This window comes from Lutra lutra, chromosome 9 (genome assembly GCF_902655055.1).
Source record: "Lutra lutra chromosome 9, mLutLut1.2, whole genome shotgun sequence".
Lineage (NCBI taxonomy): Eukaryota > Metazoa > Chordata > Mammalia > Carnivora > Mustelidae > Lutra > Lutra lutra.
In genome coordinates, this window is record NC_062286.1 from 37,628,618 (window position 1) to 37,649,158 (window position 20,541).

The window sequence follows — 20,541 nt, forward strand, 5'->3', positions numbered from 1 at the left end:
TAAAGCTTCTGCCTTCGGCTCGGATCATGATCCCAGGGTCCTGGGATCGAGCTCCGCATTGGACTCTCTGCTCAGCGGGGAGCCTGCTTCTTCCTCTCTCTCTCTCCCTGCCTCCCTCTCTGCCTACTTGTGATCTCTGTCTGTCAAATAAAAAAATAAAAAAAATTTAAAAATTTAAAAATAAAAGTACATGTAGAAAATGTAGCCTGCCCAGATAATGATGCTGCACCTTAGCTGGTACCATAAGACTAGGAGAAAATGTTGTTGCAGAAAACACAGTAAAGTAAATGACTAACAGAGTCCAGGGAAGAATAGCCTTTGTCATATTTTTGTTTGTTTAGAGTTTTGCCCAATTTGGGGATTGAGGGGGATGGATTCCTTCATTCTCTGAGTCCAAATTAATACATCACAGTCATCTTTTCAAAATACAGTCAATTCTCATTTTTCAGGAATTCGTATTTATTAATTGCCTACTCACTAAAATTTTTTTGTAACCCCCAAGTCAATATTCACCATGTGCAGGGGCACCTGAGTGACTCAGTGTAGGTTAAGGCTCTGCCTTTGGCTCAGGTCTTAATCTCAGGGTCCTGGGATGAAGCCCCACTTTGGGCTCTCTGCTCAGCAGGGAGCCTGCTTTCCCCTCTCTGCCTACTTGTGATCTCTCTCTGTCAAATAAATAAATAAACTCTTAAAATATTCACCACGTGCAGAGTGGTGAAAAATTTGAATTGCCCAACGGCCATCATCCCAACGGAGGCCCAAGAACGTGATGCTCTGCTTTCTTGTTTCAAGGTCTTGTACTATAAATAAGTATCCCTCTCGAACTCTGTCCAGTTTTTCTCATTCTGGTGCTTTTTATTGGTGATTTCACTGTTTAAGATGGTCCTCAAGCACAGTGCTATCTAATGTTCCAAGTACAGAAAGGCTGCGACGTACCTCTTAGGAGAAAATCTGTTTTAGATAACCTTTGTTCAGTCATGAGTTAATGCTGTTGGCTGTGGGTTCAGTGTTAATGAATCAACATATATATTGAATAAGGTATCCTTAAAACAAGATTATATGTTGATCAGTTGACGAAATGTGATCGGGGACCCACAGGAACCTAATTTTGTCTTTCCCCTCAGAATGGTGGTTCAGTATTCACTAATCCAGTGTTTGTGTCAACTTTATAGACCATAACTATCTCAAGTAATGAGATCGTATTGAGATATAGATAGTGCAGCTATGGCTTGAAAAAGTGAATCTTCCCTCTTTTAAAAATTAATGCTTAATTTTAATCCTTAAACAGGACAGATTAAAATTTTATTTTAGAATAAAATACTAAATTCTAAAACAATGCCAGCTTTAGATAAAATTGTAAAATTTAGAAAAGGTCAACTGAACTGACATGAGGAGGAGAATCTTTATTTTCTTGGCCCCACTTTTGGCATTCTTGTTCTAATGCTAAGGCTAGGGGGTTGTTCATAGTTGATTCTAGGGTAGCTCAATGATACCCTTTCCTCAGAAGAGCAGAGCTTCCCCCAGGGAGCGGTGCAGAGAAGCAGCTATTGTGGCAGAGGAAGAACCATGGCCCCCACCTGTGGCTCTGGCTTCAGAACGAGGCCACCATGGAATGAAATGTACAGATATCAAAGAAGGGCATTAGAGTGTCCGGTCCCAAATCAGCAGGTGTTTCCATATCCTTGCCTGTTAGGCGCAGTCCCATTTGTGTGGCTACATATTTAGCAGACACCAAGTATAACAGAGAAGGCAGACACTTGGTTCAGAGAACAGCTTTGTTCTGTACATAACTGTCCCTCGAGCCTGCTACGAATCTGACTTGTAGTAGACTGTCATGATCTGAAGTAGTACGTTATCGTTTTAGGGACTTGGGTGTGAGTAGAATGGATGTAGCTTTAACCCTCTTCCTAGATAGGTCACCTGCGGCATGGTAGGCATCAGTGCGTGTAGAACGTGTGGGGTTTGGAAGAACCCTAGAGAAAGAGGGTCTTGGAGAAATGCAAGCAGTTAATAGTATGGATTGTATTTCAGGCTATCCCTCCCTTTGAATTCGCTTTCAAAGATGAGCGCATCTCCCTTACTATTGTGGACGCTGTCATCAGCCCGCCTATGGTTCCCAAAGGGAACATCTGCAAAGAGCTCAACATTTATCCAGCCGAATGCCGGGGCCGGAGGAGCACCTACCGGGGCAAGCTGACGGTCAGTACAAGTGACAGCGTGCGACCCTCACGCGGTGCGTTTGTGAGACTACAGCTGACGCCTCATAAAGCATATACCAGAATTCTGCTTTCTTATCACGGTCGTCCAAGAGATTCCATCTTCTAAATCGAAAGCATACGCTCATTTACTTTCCGGCCTTCTTCCTTACTCTCTTAAAATACGAGTTCTTGTAGATGCACGTAGTTTCTTTTTCTTAAGTATTTTTTTTCTCTCCTTTCCCTTTAGGCTGATATCAGCTGGGCAGTGAATGGAATCTCAAGAGGAATCATTAAACAGTTTCTTGGCTACGTTCCCATCATGGTGAAGTCTAAGCTTTGCAACTTACACGGCCTTTCTCCCAAAGCCCTCATTGAGCACCATGAGGAAGCAGAGGTAACTGCGGGCCCCTGGTATGCTGCAGGGCTGGGCGATGCTAGAGAAGGCCTGAGGTGAGGGCAAGAAGATCCCACACTCATCAGTAGGAGTCAGGTTGTCCTTCTCTGCTTCTCTTCTGGATAGGTTAAACGGGGCTGGCTCCCTTGTGTGCATCTTGTGCTGGGCTCAGAATGAGGCTCAGAGACAGTGTATGAGAAGTAGCCATACAGTTAGAGAACATTATTATTGTGGGGGAAGAATTGAGCGGCTTTTCCCCAATTTTCCATAGGATACACATTTAGAGATGTTCTGCTTTACCAGCAGTAAGACTGTGTGAGCATATTAAACGCATTCCCTACCTTCCCTTCGGCGTCTCTTTCAGCCACGTTAGGTGGCTTTGCAGTATTGAGTTGGAGTGATCAGGAGCACAGACTCTGCCTGGAGTGGGGAGACTGTGTAACATGTAACGTGGCGGGATGAGCATGATAGTGTCAGATCTGGGTTTGACATGCAGATGCTCCACTTACCACTTATGTGGGTTTGGGCACATTCCATCTTTCTGAGCCTCTGTTCCCTCTGCTGGGCATAACAACTGTGCCACTCGTTATTACGAGGATTAAATGGGATGGTAACATAGAGCACCTAGCATGCTTACACCTGCTTCAGAGTGGGGCTGCCACTGTAGTAGTTTTTTTTTATTATTATTACAGAAATGAGATACTAGAACTGTGAAAAAATAGTTTCCTCTTTAGCTAATCTGAATTTCTGGTTTCCAGAGTTTTTGTACAAAGTTTTTTTTTTTTTCACTTATTTGGGAAACCTTATTTACCTGGAAGCCAATGGCTATTGTTTTCATCTCTTTACAGTAAGTTTTTTTTTATTTTTGTTTTGTTTTTTAAATATCATATGAAGACAAATCATTTTAGGGGACAGAAGGGCAAGTTAGGTCGAGCCTGTCCAATGGAAGAAAGTACCCTGATTTTCTTCCATACTTTTCTCCCAGGTCCCCAGAACCTTTTTAATGTACTTGAGAAGACTGTTAGTTCACACACTGACAGATTCCATACAGTTTCCAAGGGATCTGTAGACCCTTTCGCCTCCGTGTGCACCTGGCACTATATCTGGCAGGTAGTTTCATGTTTACAATTAATGTATCTTATTTTTTAAAATTAACATAAAATGTATTATTTGCTTCAGGGCTACAGGTCTGTGAATCATCAGTTTTACACAACTCACAGCTCTCACTATAGCACATACCCTTCCCAGTGTCCATTACGATTAATGTATCTTTGTTCAACAAATTATAATTCATCTCTTTGGCAGGAAATGGGAGGCTATTTTATAATAAATGGCATTGAAAAAGTCATCCGAATGTTGATTATGCCTCGGAGGAATTTCCCCATTGCAATGATAAGACCAAAATGGAAAACCAGAGGGCCTGGCTATACTCAGTATGGTAAGTTGTAGTGACTTTTGGAATGTTCTTTTAGAAAAGTTTTGTTTTTCAGGGGCGCCTGAGTGGCTCAGTGGGTTGGGCCTCTGCCTTCGGCTCGGGTCATGATCTTGGGGTCCTGGGATCGAGCCCCACATCAGGCTCTCTGCTCGGCGGGGAGCCTGCTTCCTCCTCTCTCTACCTGCCTCTCTGCCTACTTGTGATCTCTCTCTCTGTTAAATAAATAAAATCTTCAAAAAAAAAAAAGAGAAGTTTTGTTTTAGCACAGAAATGTATGCATTTCTGTGCTAAGAATTTATAGTGAAAAGCCCTACTTTCTATTACGTGTCATTTTTTTCACATTGAAAGAGCACATGTATATATGGTATTGCTTACGAAGATGGAGGTTGGCCTGACTTAACCAGAGGTTGGTATGGGTCTCAGAAGTCTCCTGGTGCAGGCTGCCGTGGCATTCCTCTTGGGGTCCCTGGCAGACAGCCCCCTGGACTCTGAGCACTCTCTTTGACCGCGCCTGGCTTCTAAGACAACATTTTACATTCTTGGGCAGCCCTGCAGTTAAATAATTTATTCTAATAATTGAGCTAAAAATCAGCCTCTAATGATAGCCCTACGTACTGGATCTAGAATAACAGCATCTCCGCAAGTCACAATGTCTAGTCATTTATCCTTTTGCATCACTGATGCAGAATGTCTCAGCGATCTTTGTTTAACGCAAACAAACTTAAAATCTTAAAATTCTGCTTTTCTTCATTTGAACTCTTTGATCAAGCCGTCATCTCTTGACTGGATTCCACAGGGTATGAGGGATATAAAGTGCTGTGTGATCAGGCTCCGCAGGGTGCCAGTGATATAATGTGTTATAAGACACGGACCCTGCTCTGGAAGGAAACTTTGGAGTTGGATTAAATTTCTGTAGCTTCGGTTACTAAGAGGTTTTCAACCAGGGAGGTTTTGCACCCTAGCAGACATTCGGCAAGGTCTGGAGACATTTTTGGTTGCCAGTCTTTGCTAACCTTGGTGATTTGGCTATTTTTAAGAGGGTAAACAGAGATGTCTGGGTGGCTCAGTGGGTTAAGCCTCTGCCTTCGGCTCAGATCATGATCTCAGGGTCCTGGGATCGATCCCCGCATCGGACTCTCTGCTCAATGGGGAGCCTGCTTCCCTTCCTCTCTCTCTGCCTGCTGCTCTGCCTACTTGTGGTCTCTTTCTCTCTGTCAAATAAATAAATAAAATCTTAAAAAAATTTTATTTAAGAGGGTAAACATTATTCAGAAGAAGAAACAATGATGGGAGCAGTTACGGCAATACTGAGTTTTTGACTTCTTGCTTTGTTTCAATAGGAGTCTCAATGCACTGTGTGAGGGAGGAACATTCTGCAGTCAATATGAACCTTCACTACTTGGAAAATGGCACGGTTATGTTGAACTTTATTTATCGGAAAGAACTATTTTTTCTTCCTTTGGGATTTGCACTTAAGGTGTGACCTTGTGAATATATTTCTTTTGCTATGAATACCATCACTGGGGGGTCACGTTCTGTGCAGAATGGATGGATAGGGTCTCCTTAGTGGTGTACCAGCTGTGAACTGCTCCATAACAAATCCCCCAAAATTTGGTGGCTTAAACCATCCGTAAACATTTCTCTCTTACTACTTCTGTGGCCGGGAGCTTGGAAATGGCTGGGACTGGGGGACACGTCTGCCTTGGGATGTCAGGAGGTTGCAGTGAGATGTCAGTAGGGGCTGTGGTCATTTAAAAGGCTGGACCAGGGCCAGAGGGTCCACGTCCAGGGTGGTTGCTCACGGCTGGCCCATCATTATGGACTATTGGTGGGAGGTCCCAGTTCCTCCGCATGGGCCTTTGGACTGGCTGCTTGAGTTAGCAAGGCTGTACCTGCAGTCCCTTCTATGACCTGTCCTTGAGAGTCACACATCTGCCTTTCCACTGTATTGTCTTGGTCACATGGGCCAGTGCTGACTTAGTTTGGGAGGAGGCTGCATAAGGCTGTGAATACCAGAAGGCGAGGCTCACTGGGGCCATCTTGCCGTCTTATCATATAGCCTCTAATGAGAGCCCTACCTACTGTATCTAGAATAACAGCATCTCAGCAAGTCACAATGTCTAGGCATTTATTCTTTTGCGTCACTGATGCAGAATGTCTTAGCAATCTCTAACGCCGAAACAAACTTAAAATCTTATCTTGGAGAGTTCATTTCGATTCACCGATAGTGCAGTGTTAATTTTTCTTGGAAATTAGAAAAATAGAGAATTGTTACCTAACGGGTAAAATGGTTTAGTTATTATGAGTAATTCAAAAGAAAACCTTTTTTTTTTTTTTCCCTAGGCACTTGTCAGCTTCTCCGATTATCAGATTTTTCAGGAGCTCATGAAAGGCAAAGAGGAGGACTCTTTCTTTAGGAACTCCGTTTCTCAGATGTTAAGGATCGTCATGGAAGAGGGTTGTTCCACACAAAAGCAAGTTCTTAACTATCTAGGTGAACGCTTCAGAGTCAAGCTCAGTCTTCCTGACTGGTGTCCAAATGAACAAGCTGCAGAGTTTCTGTTTAAGTATGTGTGGTTTTGCTTAAACTGTGTTTTTTTTTTTTCCGTGGGACGGAAGGTGTCAGTGGTTCTTTTTAATCGGTTGTAGTTAGTGCTGGTGAGTTATCTGGGACTCAGAATGGACCTGCGGGTAGGATTCTGGTCTAAGGAAGTAGGGGCTAGCCCTGTGTTTCCATGGCCATCCTCACCTTTTCCTTTTATGGTAGTTTCATTTTATTTTATTGTACTTTTACACTTTTACTCTGAAACAACTTTGGACTTCTGGAATTGCTGCAAAAATAGTATGGTGGACACTTCCATTCGCTAGTCGGTATCATTTTGACTACATTTGCTTTCGTAATTTCTCTGCACGTGACAAACATGTTTCTTTATGCAACATTTAACAGTTGTAGGCAGGACGTCCCTTTCTTTCCCCAAGGCAGGGACTCTGGGTTCTCTAACCACTCTCTAGTTTTTAGCACCATCCAGTATATAGCCACAAGACCCATCAGGAGCCCTTGAATGGCCAGTACAACTGAGAAACTGAATTCTTAAGTTTATTTAATAATTTTAATTAATTTGGGGCACCGGGGTGGCTCAGTGGGTTAAAGCCTCTGCCTTCGGCTCAGGTCATCATTTCAGGGTCCTGGGATAGAGCCCCACATTGGGCTCTCTGCTCAGCAGGGAGTCTGCTTCCCCCTCTCTCTCTGCCTGCCTCTCTGCCTACTTGTGATCTCTGTCAAATAAATAAATAAAATCGTTTAAAAAATAATTTTAATTAATTTAAATGTAAACGGCCACATGGTGCTTGTCACACCGTGTTGTCCAGCACAGCTCTGGACCTTGTGACAATGTGCTGTCCTTTTGCTTATGTTGCCAGTGAAGATGAAAAGCAATTTTTTGAAAACAAGTAAGCTCTTCTAGGTAAAGAGGAATCAGGCCCCTTGGTCGGTAGATCATCAAGGACTAGTAGCACCAAAATGGTTTTTTAAGCTTTGCTTTCTCTTTTGACAGCCAGTGCGTCTGTATCCACCTGAAATCCAATACGGAAAAGTTTTATATGCTTTGTCTCATGACCCGGAAGCTCTTTGCATTAGCCAAAGGAGAGTGCATGGAGGACAATCCGGATAGTCTAGTGAATCAGGAAGTCCTGACGCCCGGTCAGCTCTTCCTCATGTTTCTGAAGGTAAGCGCCTGCTGCTCTTGCCCCGGCCAGCTGCCCTTCTCGTGGAATGTTGTGGCAGTTTCCGGCAGTATTGTTTCCTGCGTGGTTATGATTTGTAGTTTGGGCGTTTTACATAGTCCGCCTTTTCTTTTTGTGTGTTTGCTGAGCAGTAAGGGACTGGATCAAAGATCTTAGTTTATACCAAATTCAGAAATGTCCTTCATGGGGCGCCTGGGTGGCTCAGTGGGTTAGGCCTCTGCCTTCGGCTCAGGTCATGGTCTCAAGGTCCTGGGATCTCTGCTCGGCGGGGAGCCTGCTTCCCTGCCCTCTCTCTGCCTTTTCTGCCTGCCTCTGCCTACTTGTGATTTCTCTCTCTGTGTGTCAAATAAATAAATAAAATCTTTTAAAAAAAATGTCCTTCATGTTTCTTAGTGGCTAAGTGAAGATAACAGCAGATCTTGGTTGTAACATTAATGACCCCGTGTGACTGGCCTAACCATGTGTCATTTCCTTTTGCACTAGTTTTGTTTTAAGCTTCTAAACCTCTGAACGTGGGACACAGTAGGAATCTTCAGGAAGGTACGCGACAGTGACCTAATCTGAATCACAGCCTTGCATTGACCATTTCACTGAGTGTTGCTGCAGAGATTGAAGTGTCTTTCATTTCTGTGCTTGGTTCTGAGGGCTTCTCAACCGTGAGGGAGCGAGAGCGAGTGCCGTGCCGGGCTGCCCTTGCTGAACTTGAGAACAGATCAGGTGGGCGTCACGCCTCACCTTCTGTGACGTCTCCCTTCCCTGCCCTCGGCACCATCTGCTCAGCCTCATATGCCTCAACCTTTCAGCAGAAAGGCTGGTGAACCTCCCAGGAAGGCTTCTGAGAGGCCTCTCTGGCTTCTCTTGCTCTGTTGTGTGCAACCTTTACATATAAGTCCCCGGTCACCTGGGGACTCGCACCCAGTCCAAAAAGTGCGAGAACCTAAAAGAACGAAATTTGGCAGGAAAAACTGACCTGCAGTGCGGGAGCTATTTATAATTTTTACTGATTCTACTTAGTGTGACAGTTTGTATGTTTCACTGTAGAACTGTGTTTGATTACAATTCAATGCCTCAGTCTTTATCAGAGGTGTTAGGTTTGTGCGCCTGCTACCTTTCTAGAGTCTGAAAAAGTCTTTTTTTTTTTTTTTAAGATTTTATTTATTTATTTGACAGAGATCACAAGTAGGCAGAGAGGCAGGCACAGAGAGAGGGAAGCAGGCTCCCTGCTGAGCAGAGAGCCCGATGCGGAGATCCCAGGACCCTGAGATCATGACCTGAGCCGAAGGCAGAGGCTTTAACCCACTGACCCACCCAGGTGCCCCTAGAGTCTGGAAAATTCTTAATGCTGAAATACGTTTGGCCCAAGTGGTCTTGTGAGAAATGCTGCTTGCTCACTTAGCAAGTTAACGACAGTGACAGGAGGCAAACGTGTGACTGGGGAGCAAGGTTAGCTCCTCATTCCCCCAGTCTCCTCCTGTCTTGGGTTACAGAGCTGCTCCCCATGTCTCTTGATCCCCGCTTGCCTGACTTTCTCTTTTCTTTCTTTTCTGTCTTATTTTCCACTGTGTTTCAGATTTCTGGGAGAAGAAAGAGTCAGTCTTTTTTGTCAGCCATCTTGTATTTTGGGTGTCATTTGGAGACTTTGACCTCCTTTTAGTTGTTTTAATTGGTAGGACAACAGGCTGCTGCTTGGTCTTAAAGCTTTGTTTTTGTTGTCTGTTTCTGCCTAGAAGCTGTTCTGACTGCTTGATAAAAGCCCTTTTTTTTGGTTGTTTACTTTATTTACTTATTTGACAGAGACACAGTGAGAGAGGGAACACAAACAGCGGGAGTGGGAGGGAAGGAGGCTTCCTGCTGAGCAGGGAGCCCGATGTGGGGCTCTATCCCAGACCCTGGGATCATGACCTGAGCTGAAGGCAGACACTTAATGACTGAGTCACCCAGGTGCCTCCGATAAGAGCATCTTTTTTTCTTTTTTTTTAAAGTTTTTATTTTTTTTAACTTTATTTATTTGACTGAGCCACCCAGGAGCCCCTGATAAGAGCATCTTAATGAAAACACTCTAACGCCAGAGCAAACCACTAGTGTTGAGAGTGTTGACTGGCAGTTTTGCCCCACTCCAGGGGACATTTTACGGTGCCCAGAGACAGTTTTGGTTGTCACGGCTTGGGGGATGCTACAGGCATCCAGTGGGTTAGGGCCAGGGACACTGCTGGACATCCTACACGCATGCTGGGCCCCTCACCATGAAGAACTATCCAGCCAGAAGGTCAGTAGTGCTGAGGTGGAGAAACTCTCATCTACAGGCATTTGTAGATTCTATCTTAATGCCTGACCTGGGGTGTCTGGGTGGCTCAGCGGGTTAAGCCTCTGCCTTCAGCTCAGGTCATGGTCTCAGGGTCCTGGGATCGAGCCCCGCATCGGGCTCTCTGCTCAGCAGGGAGCCTGCTTCCCCCTCTCTCTCTGCCTGCCTCTCTGCCTACTTGTGATTTCTCTCTCTGTCAAATAAATATATAAAATCTTAAAAAAAAAAAAAAAAAAAAAGAATGCCTGACCTATAATAGTGCATGGTTTTCAGGTTTATAGGCCATTTTCCATGTCAAATGTATAAATTAGTGGGCCTTTGTTGCAAATGTACAGATTACATGGGAGTAAATACAAAACGTGAATAATTTGAATGTAATGGCTTAAATTTTATTTCAGGAAAAAATGGAATCTTGGTTAGTATCTATTAAAATAGCTCTAGACAAGAGGGCTCAGAAGACGAATGTGTCCATAAACACTGAAAATTTGATGAAGATTTTTAATCTGGGAACAGACCTTACAAAGCCATTTGAGTATCTTCTTGCTACTGGAAATCTGCGTTCTAAAACAGGTAAAAACTAAACGGATTGGCTTTGTTTTAGTTGCACTGCGTTTGCTCAGTGTAGATTTATATATTGCTAAGAGAGGTTCTCTTTGAAAGTGATCTTGTCCCTTTCAGTAAAGACCTATTTCATGTCGTAAATTTGACAAGTGTGTTTCGGTCTGAAGGACTTGAGACAAGGCATCCGTGGAGCTTAAATCTACTTCTCGTTGTCACGTGCATCTCTGTGGCTCTTTCCAGAATACTAAAGACAGCGTAGATCTGTGAGGAGCAGTCACCGGGACAGATAGTCTGGGAGGGTTGTAGATGTGTTCCTGTCCCTAAACCAGGTGCTTTAGAAAGGCCTGGAAGACTTATGTGGTCATTGAAAGCCCAGAAATCTGCTGGGGTTTTTTGTGTGTGGGAGGGTTTTTTTTTTTTTTTTTTTTTTTTCCAAACAGATGGTACTAATGCAGTTTTTTTTTTCTTTTTTGAAGATTTTATTTATTTATTTGACAGGCAGAGAGGCAGGCAGAGAGAGAGAGGGAAGCAGGGTCCCCGCTGAGCAGAGAGCCTGATGTGGGGCTCGATCCCAGGACCCCGAGATCATGACCTGAGCCGAAGGCAGAGGCTTTAACCTGCTGAGCCACCCAGGTGCCCCCAGTGCAGATTGTTCTTAAGGATAACAACTTCTTTTTTTTTTTAAAGATTTTATTTATTTATTTGACAGAGATCACAAGCAGGCAGAGAGGCAGGCAGAGAGAGAGGAGGAAGCAGGCTCCCTGCTGAGCAGAGAGCCTGATGTGGGGCTCGATCCCAGGGCCCTGAGATCATGACCTGAGCTAAAGGCAATGGCTTAACCCACTGAGCCACCCAGGCGCCCCAAGGATAACAACTTCTTACACATTCTTCCGGCCTCGATGATGGGTCCCATTTAGTTACTTGCTGTTTCATATTCATTTAACATTTCCCCCTAAGGAGGTAGTCGTAGAGGAGAGAGAGAACCAGGAGACTGATATAATTTGGAAGTCTGGGGGGTTTTACTGCCTTTTTTTGTAAACTCTTCCCACTCAGGAGAGCTAACAAACTTTATAATAACTCACTGTGTAATTTATAGTGTGCCCTGAGGTGCTTGTCCTCAGAGCCTCAAATCAAAAGAGACTTGTGTTTTTATTTTTATTTTTTTTAATTTTTTTTAAGATTTTTTTTTGTTTATTTGACAGAGATCACAAGTAGGCAGAGAGGCATGCAGAGAGAGAGGAAGGGAAGCAGGAAGCAGGCTCCCCACTGAGCAGAGAGCCTGATGCGGGGTTCGAACCCAGGACCATGGGATCATGACCTGAGCTGAAGGCAGAGGCTTTTTAACCCACTGAGCCACCCAGGTGCCCCGAGACTTGTGTTTTTAAGTTGAGCCTGGTTTCTGAATGATTTTTGTTTTATGAAGGTCTTGGCTTCCTACAAGATTCTGGCCTTTGTGTTGTGGCTGACAAGTTGAACTTCGTACGCTATCTCTCCCATTTCCGCTGTGTGCACAGAGGGGCCGATTTTGCCAAGATGAGAACCACCACGGTACGCAGGTTGCTGCCTGAGTCCTGGGGCTTCCTGTGTCCCGTGCACACCCCAGACGGGGAGCCCTGCGGCCTCATGAACCACTTGACTGCTGTGTGCGAGGTCGTCACACAGTTTGTGTACACGGCGTCTGTTCCCGCTCTGCTGTGCAGCTTGGGTATGTGGGGTGCGGCCAGAAGCCATCTCATTTGGGTATGTGGGTTTTAACAAGTGCAAACTATTAAGGTTTGCTTCTTTGGAGGCTGAGCCGAGAATTCCTGTAAGAATTGTTTCTTCTTCTATGCTGGAGTTGGTCTGATCTCTTGGCTCTTCTGTAGGTCAGGTACATTTTTGTTTGTTTTAAATGAGTGAAGGAGGAATTAAATATGGTTTTGTTCACACACACACACACACACACACACACACACCTCCCCAACCCCCAACCAAAAAAAAGATGTCAAAGTATTTGAAATAAAGCAGCATTCTGCATTGAGTATCAGAAATAATGTTTTGGGTCACTCTCTGTGCATCTGGTGGCTTGACCACTGCATCTCTAAGTATGGAACCGTGTCATTTTTCAGGAAGACAGTTGAAAAGGAGTAATCTAGTCTGTACCCCAATGTCATCAGAGACATAGTCTTTGTTCCTGGGGATCTTCTGGCTGCTCTCTCTGCTTTGGCTGAATGTCCTGGAACGCCCACAATGCAAATACATTTTAACAAGTAGGCAAATTCACAAGTGTGGAATCCACAAATTATGAGGGTCACATGTAGTTAGGTTTTGGGGGAAAAGTTCATCTGTTTCCATGGTTCAGATCAAAATATAGAAGGTATACATACACCCTTGTTCCCCAGCTGCTCTCCCCCCAGACAGAGTCACTAGCTGCTCGTGTGTCCTTGCTGCAGTGACTTAGAAACACTAAAGCAATTAAAAAAAAATGTGGCTTAGAGACAAGATGACTAGCTGTCTAAAATGACGAAGCGGTTGCTGAGCCCACCTGGAGTAGGGAAAAAGCGTCCCGACGTGAGCATTCTGTGTGTTTGTTTCACCAGGGGTCACTCCAGTTGACGGAACTCCACACCGATCATACAGCGAGTGCTACCCTGTCCTGCTGGATGGCGTCGTGCTCGGCTGGGTGGCTAAGGAACTTGCTCCTAGCATTGCAGATTCGCTCCGACATTTTAAGGTGATCTCGCCTCTTAGTGAATTATTCTGTGTCTTGATCTTCATTGTCAGTCCTTTTCTCATTGTTGAGGTAGCCGCAGGATTGTCCAGAGTGGTCAGAGGGTCTGGAGATCAGAAGCTAATTCCTAAAATGCCTGGGTGGCTCAGTGGGTTAAACCTTTGCCTTAGGCTCCAGTCATGATCTCAGGGTCCTGGGATCGAGTCCTGCATCGGGCTCTCTGCTCGGCGGGGAGCCTGCTTCCCCTCTCTCTCTGCTTACTTGTGATCTCTCTCTCTCTCTCTGTCAAATAAATAAATAAAAATCTTAAAAAAAAAAAAAAATGATGCAAAGGTACCCATACATCCCCTGTAGTCGCAGAGTCTTGTCTTGTGCTGGCCTCATAGGTTGGGGTCAGTGACAGATACTTTGACCTGAAAGCATTTTTTTTTTTTTGATAGTTTCCTTGAGGCCCTACTCTAACAAATTTTAACTTTTTTTGTTTTATAAATACTAGTGGCCTATAGGGGGCCTCAAAATAGCTTCTTTGTATTTCAAGTAATACTAAAGATAGGCAAGATACAAGTCATGTCCTGTTGGCTTCTGGATCTTGAAAGTATATTTTTAAAAAATCAAATAGAGGGGCGCCTGGGTGGCTCAGTGGGTTAAAGCTTCTGCCTTTGGCTCAGGTCATGATCCTGGGGTCCTGGGATCGAGCCCCACATCGGGCTCTCTGCTCAGCGGGAGCCTGCTTCCCTTCCTCTCTCTCTGCCTGCTTGTGATCTCTGTCTGTCAAATAAATAAATAAAAGCTTTAAAAAATAAATAAATAAATAAATAATAAAATAGAATGACATCTTTTAACTAACTTACTTGGAATGTTCCTAATAAGAGCGTTGTTACGAGATGACGAGCATTGAAGAATTGTTCTTTGGCAACAGGATGAGTTGTAGTTCGTGCTCTGGTCTATTCAGTTTAGTTTTGGTTTTTTAGTTTTTAAAATTGTTTTACTTTGGTATAATTGTAAACGTAAATGTTTGAACAGCAGGAAGAGCTTCCATGTACCCAATCCCTGGTTCCACCAATTGTTACGTTTTGTTCCACGTGGTTTATCCATTTGTACACTCTTTTTTTTTTTTTTTTTTTTAAAGATTTTATTTATTTATTTGTCAGAGAGAGCGAGGGAGAGAGAGCGAGCACAGGCAGACAGAATGGCAGGCAGAGGCAGAGGGAGAAGCAGGCTCCCTGACGAGCAAGGAGCCCGATGCGGGACTCGATCCCAGGACGCCGGGACCATGACCTGAGCCGAAGGCAGCTGCTTAACCAACTGAGCCACCCAGGCGTCCCCCATTTGTACACTCTTTATAAACAGGTACATAGTGTTTTCTTCTGAACCATTTGAGGGTGGTAGACAGATAAGATGCCTTTTCCACAAAGATTGCAGAACATCCTTCCTCAGAACAAGGAGTTTCTCTCCTTAGTAATCATAGCACGCATTTTTTTTTTTTAAGATCTTATTTATTTATTTATTTGACAGAGAGATCAAGGAGGCAGAGAGGCAGGCAGAGAGAGGGAAGCAGGCTCCGTACTGAGCAGAGAGCCCAACGCAGGGCTCAATCCCAGGACCCTGAGATCATGACCTGAGCCAAAGGCAGACGTTTAGCCCACTGAGCCATCCAGGCACCCCACTGTACACTTTTTAGCGTCAGGGTAGTGGAACGTGCCCCTGAAACTCAGATGATACCAGTTGTCTCAGTCAGGTCGTTTATGGCATTGTCCTTTATGGTGTTGTTTTCGCCATCCTGGGCTGGGCCCCGGGCAGCATCGTGTATTACATAAAGTTACCATGTTGCTTTCATCTCCTTTACTCTGGAACAGTCCCTCAGCCTTTCAGGTCTTAACTTAAAAACAAAAACAAAAACAAAAAAAAACTACAGGCCAGTTATTCGATATTCTTTAATTTATGTGGGCATGGAACTTTCTGATGATGTGATTCAGGATATCCTTTCAAGAGGCACATGAGGCTGGCCTGTCCCGAGGCTGGCTGTATTAATTATGATCACTCTCAGGTTGTAGTCTCTAGGTTGACCTGCTGCACTGTTACCAGTTTCTGTGTAATTAGTAACTTGTGAAGAGAGATTTGGAAGCTACATGAAAGCCCTTGCCCTCATTAGATTTTCCCCCACGAGCTGGTGACTTCTTTGCAGAATTATTACTATTCTGGGGGCATCTGGGTGGCTCAGTCAATTAAGTGTCTGCCTTCGTCTGCTTCTTCCTCTCCCTCTCCCCCTACTTGTGTTTCCTCTCTTGCTGTCTCTCTGTCAAGTGAGTGAATAAAATCTTAAAACAAAACAAAACAAAACAAAAACTACTCTTCTATTGAGGATTCTTTGCTGAGTTTGTTACTACTGTGATGGCTGCCAGATGGTTTCCTAACTCCATTGTTCCTTCGGCATTTATGAGTTGCTTTTCTGTAAGTAGAGTTTTCCCTTCTCCATTTGTTTATTTATTCACATCAGCATTGATTTATAAGATGCTTGTTTCATTTCATGAGTATTCCATTGCTGCTGCTCATTTTGATGCTCAAATTGGATCCATTTCCACCCTCTCCAGAAGTCCCTGTCCTTCGGTTTTGTTTATAAATTTACATAACAAAATTCACCATTATAACCATTTTAAGTTCTGTGCCATTAAGCACATTCATACTGTTGTGCAACCATCACCCTGTCCATCTCCGGAAGGTTTTCGTCATCCCAGACTGAAACCCTGCCATTCTGCAGGAGCTCCCCATTTCCCCCTTCCCTAATTCCTGGGACCGCTCTTCCACTTTTCTTCGTGAACTTTGACTTTGCTAGGTACCTCATGTCAGTGGAATCATACAATATTTGTCCCTTTGTGTTTGGCTTATTACACTCGGCATAATGTTTTCCAAGTTCATCCATGTCGTAGCATGGGTCAGAATCGCATTTCTATTTTATTTTATTTTATTTTAAAGTAGAAGCTTCTCTAAGCCTTTTTTTTTCTTTTGTTTTTCTTTTTTAAGATTTTATTTATTTATTTGATAGAGACACAGTGAGAGAGGGAGCACAAGCAGGGGGAGTGGGAGAGGGAGAAGCAGGCTCCCCGCTGAGCAGGCAGCCTGATGCAGGGCTTGATCCCAGGACCCTGGGATCGTGACCTGAGCCGAAGGCAGAGGCTTAACGACTGAGCCACCCAGGCACCCCCCCCATTGAATAATAGGTTTAAAATAAAACCAGTAACGTACTATATTCTAGACATCAGAGGACAGACTTTTACTTAGTGTGTTCGTTCACACACACCTTCTTGGTTTACCTTTCCCTGAGTCTTCCCCATTACCAGTTTGTCACATAGTAGGGCTGCGCCCCCCCCCCCCCCCCAGAAAGTAGGGCTTTTGCCAGCTCTGGATACTGGGTGAGTGGCATTCTGTGCGGTGATGAGACTGGCAGGGCACTAGGATGTTACTGGCATAACTAATTTCCTCATACTGCTTTTTATATTTGACCTCCTTTCCCATTCTTCCCACTTCCTGGGTGGCAAGAGATAGATATAAAACACATCGCTCCTTAATTGAACTTTCTTTTTGTTGAAAACAGGTGTTGAGAGAAAAAAGAATTCCTCCCTGGATGGAAGTGGCCCTTATCCCCATGACAGGAAAACCAAGTCTGTACCCAGGATTGTTCCTGTTTACCACTCCTTGTAGACTGGTGCGTCCCGTGCAGAACTTGGAATTAGGCAAAGAAGAACTAATTGGAACTATGGAGCAGGTACGTAGAGCATTGTGATTGGTGCCTGTGTGTGCTCGTGTAGTGTACAACTTCAGGAAACTTAATAACCACTGTGGTTTTTGTTTTTTTTTTTAATTTTTTATGAAGATTTTATTTATTTATTTGAGAGACAGAACACAAGCATGGGGAGCAGCAGAGGGAGAGGGAGAAGCAAGGCTTTCCACTGAGCAGGGAGCCTGACATGGGGCTCAATCTCAGGACCATGAGATCATGACCTGAGCCGAAGGCAGAGGCTTAACCCACTGAGCCACTCAGGTGCCCCTAACCACTATTTTTTAAAAGTGTTATCAGGGCGCTTGGGTGGCTCAGTCCCACTCTTGATTTTGGTTCAGGTCATGGGATTGACCCCTGCGTCAGGCTTCCATGTTGAATGGAAGTCAGCTTCAGATTCTCTCTCTCTCTCTCTGCCCCTCCCCCTGCTTGTGTGCTCTCTCTCTCTCTCTCAAAAAAAACAACAAAAAAAAACCTTTTTATAAAGTGTTGTCATTGTTTAGTAATGATTGGGCATTTGAAAGAAAATCAGAACTTATCTTCTGCCTCCTTTGTGACCTCTCATTGAGAGAGGATTAGTGGTCACATCACCTGCCTGCCCATCCTGCCCCACTCCTTTGCACCTGGCTCTGCCTCAGGTGCTGAGGTGGGAACATTCCATCAGACTTAAAGTATTTGCCTACATCTTCGCAGTTGCAAAACTGTGAGCTTTGTGCTGCTTCAAAGTATCTTTGTTCCTCTCCTTTACAGTTGGACCAGGGTGGATTTAGAATGAAAAGCGTCAGGCAAACAGTATTTCTGACCCGAAGCTTCCCTGTGCTTCCCAGTGGATCCCATCAGTGTTCATGATGCTGAGTGGGGAAGGTTTTCGTTCCAGTCTTTGAGTCCCAAACTCTGAGAGAGAGGGAGTGTTAATATGTTAGCTGTCAGGTACTCTGTGCCTGAACTTCCTTGTCCTTCCTCTTTTCCAGATCTTCATGAACATTGCCATCTTTGAGGATGAGGTTTTGGCTGGAGTTACCACTCACCAGGAACTCTTCCCCCACAGCCTGCTGAGTGTGATCGCCAACTTCATCCCTTTCTCCGATCACAACCAGAGTCCCCGGAACATGTACCAGTGCCAGATGGGTAAGATGGAGGGGAGAGTGGTGGTATTCACAAAGAAAGACGCTTGTAACTTTTTCATTGTGAAACAATTTCAAACTCAGAGAAATGTTGCGAGCACGGCACAAAGAACTCCCATAAGCCCCTTATGAAGATTCTGTTAACATGTCCCACGTGTACCGTTTTCCATTTGGAGGTAAGCTGCAGACCCGATGCCCCTTCACCCCAAAGTATTTCATTGTGTATTTCCTACCAGTAAGGGTGTCCCCTTGCATATTACAGGGCAAGGATTAACAACAGGAAGTGTACCATTGATGTCATTATACTGCTTTATAGTCCTTACTCAGATTTTGACGGATCATCCCCAAAACATGGTTTTTTTCTGTGTAGCACCTAGTCTGCGATCACATGTCGCATTTAGTTGTCGAGTCTCTTTAGTCGTTTAAATGAGATCCTTAGCCTTTGTCATCTCTGACACTGATGTTTTTGAACAGAAAGGTCATTTTGTGGAATGTTTGTCGATTTGGATTTGTCTGAGATCTTGTGATTGGATTTTTGAAGAACCCAAGCCATTGTTTTTCCCCATATCCCACCACTGCCCATGCCCTGCCTGCCCACCCAGTGATTCCGGTTTCCACTGAGTGTCGTATCCCTTGAGCCTGGAAGCCTTCCTTTAGTGCTTATTTTTGTAGTTTAGGTTGCTGGCTACAAATCCTCTTAGTTTTTATTCCTCTGGAAATGTCTCTATTTGGTCTTCACCTGGAACTAGATGTACGATTCTGGTTGGACAGTTACAGTTTTTCAGCATTTAAGAGATATTACTGGGTCTCTTCTTGGTCTTTGTCATTTGTGTTAGAAGTCAGTGGTTGTACGTGTCATTGTTTGCTTGTATGTAATGTGTTATTTTCTCCTGTCTGTAAGATTTTCTCTTCATATCTCATTGGTAGCTGATTGTGATACGCCCACATATGATGGTCTTTGTGCTTGGTGTTTACTGGTCTTCTAAAATCCGTTTTAAAAGATGTCATCAAATTTGTACTTTTCTGCCATTATTTCTAGAAACCCTGCTTCTGCCCTATTCTCTCATACCTCCTCTGAGATTTCAGTATGTGTCATCTATGTTAAACCTTTTGATACTGCCCTGTAAGCCATGGGGTCTCTGTTCTTTTTTTTTTTTTCCTGTCTTTCTTTTCTTTCTCTTCAGACTGGATCTTTTTTTTTTTTTTTTTAAGATTTTATTTATTTATTTGACAGAGAGAGAGTATAAGCAGGGGGAACAGCAGAGGGAGAAGCAGGCTCCCTGTTGAGTAAGGAGCCCAATGTGGGCCTCGATCCCAGGACCCTGGGATCATGACCTGAGCCAAAGGCAGACGCTAAACCAACTGAGCCACCCAGGCGCCCCCAGATTGGATCATTTTTACTGATCTATCATTATCCTCACTGACTTTTTATTCTATTTCAGATATTTAATGTTTCAGCCTTTTGTTTCCATTTATTTTTTATAGTTTGTTTTCTCAGAGATTTTTGTCTTCTTTATGAATTTTTTTCCTTTGTTTCTGAGCATAGTTGTAACAGGTCTTTAAAAACCATTGTCTGCTAATTACAACATCTTTTTTTTTTTAAAGATTTATTTATGTATTTTTTAGGGAGAGGGAGAAGCAGACTCCCTGCTACAGGGAGCCTGACTTGAGGCTCGATCCCAGGACCTTGGGATCAGTCTCCATTGATTACATTTTTTTTCTTGAGCATGGGTTCTGTTTTCCTGTTTCTTTGTTTTTCTAGTACTATCGGATCATATCGGGAATGTTGTGAATGATAGGATTTTTTTTGTTTTTGTTTTTTTAAGATTTTATCTATTATTTGACAGAGAGAAAGATCACAAGTAGGCAGAGAGGCAGGCAGAGAGAGAGGGAGAAGCAGGCTCCCTGCTGAGCAGAGAGCCCGATGCGGGGCTCGATCCCAGGACTCTGAGATCATGACCTGAGCCGAAGGCAGAGGCTTAACCCACTGAGTCACCCAGGCACCCGTGAATGATAGGTTTTAAGACTCTGGGTTCTATTATGTTCCTTTGAAGAGGATTGGTTTTTAGATTTAACTGATAGATAGTGAACATAGCAGTTGAAGTATGTTCTTCTGGCCTTAGGTGGCTGCTTAGATCTGTCCCATGCATGCACAGCTCAGCCCACTGAGATCTGGATTCAGTTTATACGTAGAATTTAAGGCCCTCCCTTTATGTTTCTTCCCTTTCTAAAACTTCCCCCCTTACTTTCCAGTTGCTATTGTATTCTGAACTCTATTCCTTGGCTCTTTAAGCCAGT

The 20,541-nt window shown here is 44.0% G+C and overlaps 1 protein-coding gene across 1 annotated transcript in view; it reads left to right on the top strand.

The window, feature by feature from the left end:
- The window catches only part of POLR1B (RNA polymerase I subunit B), a 28,017-nt gene that overhangs the window by 2,928 nt on the left and 4,548 nt on the right, over positions 1–20,541 (top strand). Inside the window, exons 2-12 of the mRNA XM_047744890.1 lie at positions 2,032–2,199; positions 2,446–2,592; positions 3,898–4,030; positions 5,368–5,504; positions 6,371–6,594; positions 7,582–7,753; positions 10,472–10,643; positions 12,058–12,339; positions 13,214–13,347; positions 16,937–17,107; positions 18,091–18,247. Coding sequence (XP_047600846.1) covers positions 2,032–2,199; positions 2,446–2,592; positions 3,898–4,030; positions 5,368–5,504; positions 6,371–6,594; positions 7,582–7,753; positions 10,472–10,643; positions 12,058–12,339; positions 13,214–13,347; positions 16,937–17,107; positions 18,091–18,247 — 1,897 coding nt within the window. The remainder of the gene's footprint in view (positions 1–2,031; positions 2,200–2,445; positions 2,593–3,897; positions 4,031–5,367; positions 5,505–6,370; positions 6,595–7,581; positions 7,754–10,471; positions 10,644–12,057; positions 12,340–13,213; positions 13,348–16,936; positions 17,108–18,090; positions 18,248–20,541) is intronic.